General features: G+C 36.5%; 1 protein-coding gene across 1 annotated transcript; it reads left to right on the top strand.

Annotated features, from left to right (window-relative positions):
- Positions 1-355: 355 nt before the first annotated feature.
- Positions 356-676, top strand: LOC104986816 (peptidyl-prolyl cis-trans isomerase A-like). The gene has a single exon (XM_010837491.1). The coding sequence runs from the start codon at positions 356-358 to the stop codon at positions 674-676; it is 321 nt and encodes a 106-aa protein (XP_010835793.1).
- Positions 677-1,500: the final 824 nt, after the last annotated feature.

Genomic DNA, 1,500 nt, shown 5'->3' with positions numbered 1-1,500 from the left:
ATTTTACAAAAACTCAATGTATGTGAGATAGATGCCAAATGAAAAACTGGCAACACCCCAAATCCATTAAATGTTGCAGAATTTTACCTTAACTATGCCTGTCCTTGTTTGGCTGCAAAAGGAATTTGCAAAATTTTAAGAAGCACTTCAGTGGAAAAAATCTGATTCAGTATCAGAAGATTTAGGTTCAAATTCAAGTCTTTCCATTTATGAGCCTTACAATGTAGAACCTTTCACTTGAACTTTAAATTTTATTTATAAAAATTAAGTACCCCCAAAACTTGTTTATTCAAAAAGTATTTGTTGATGATTTATTACATGCCAGTCCTGCTTTCACAGAATAATTCTGGGATTTATGTGCCAGGGTGGTGACTTCATATGCCATAAAGGCACTGATGGCAAGTCCATCTATGGGGAGAATTTTGATGATGAGAGTTTCATCCTGAAGCATATGGGTCCTGGCATCTTGTCCATGGCAAACGTTGGCCCCAACACAAATGATTCCCTGTTTTTCATCTGCGCTGTCAAGACTGAGTACTTGGATGGCAAGCATGTGGTCTTTGGCAAGGTGAAAGAGGGCATGAATATTGTAGAAGACATGGAGCGCTTTGGATCCTGGAATGGCAAGATCAGCAAGATCACCATTGCTGACTGTGGACAAATCTCATTAATCTGACCTGTGTTTAACTTTACCACCAGACCACTCCTTCTGTAGCTGAGGAGAGCACCCTTTCACCCCCATCTGCTCGAAATAACCTATAATCTTTGTGCTCTCACGGCAGTTCTTTGGGTTCCATGTTTTCCTTATGCCCCTCCAAGTTTAACTGGATTGCAAAGTTAAATTTATGATTATGAAATAAAAACCAAACAACAGCAACAAAAAATGAGAAGAGCAAGGACTGTGGTTCCAACTGTTTAACTAGTGCACACTGTTTTTTAATATGTAAAATATTCTGTGATCTAGAGAATTCAGGACATAATCCAAAAATGCAGAATGCTAAGGCATGTAAAGAGAAACAAAACGAGATATATTGAGGCAATTCTCACACAATGTCTCAGTTACCCACAGACATTTGATGCTTATCCCTGTGTCTAATTATAGCCCAACCCAGTTCCTTTTGTGAACCTTCCTCCTCAATCCTCCCCAACAGCAGCATGGAGCATGGATTGCAAGGGGTCAACATTGGGATTAGAGACAAAAGTTATTAGAAGGATGTATATCTCTGTACCCTACAAATAAGAATAACATATGCTTCAAATTGCCCTAGAACACATTAAAATCAGCACATACTATTAACAGAACAAGGTAAAGAAACTTTAAAATATTTCACAGCAAAAAAAAAAAAAAAAGACGTAAAAAGACCATATAAATAATGCATTAAAAATCCTGAAATAAAGACAAAATTTCCAACCAAAAAAATCAATCATTTAAAAATAGAAAAGACTTTTTGAAATAACAGTTGGGCAAGAGAAGAAAATAAAGCTGATTTTATAAGACAA

Source organism: Bison bison, unplaced genomic scaffold, assembly GCF_000754665.1.
Source record: "Bison bison bison isolate TAMUID 2011002044 unplaced genomic scaffold, Bison_UMD1.0 scf7180017864075, whole genome shotgun sequence".
Lineage (NCBI taxonomy): Eukaryota > Metazoa > Chordata > Mammalia > Artiodactyla > Bovidae > Bison > Bison bison.
The sequence above is the reverse complement of the archived record's forward strand: the minus strand, read 5'-3'. Positions and strand labels throughout refer to the sequence as shown.

What these genes read in the sequence shown, in the direction of transcription:
- LOC104986816 (XM_010837491.1), top strand. Translation starts at nt 356, where the DNA reads ATGTGCCAGGGTGGTGACTTCATATGCCATAAAGGCACTGATGGCAAG.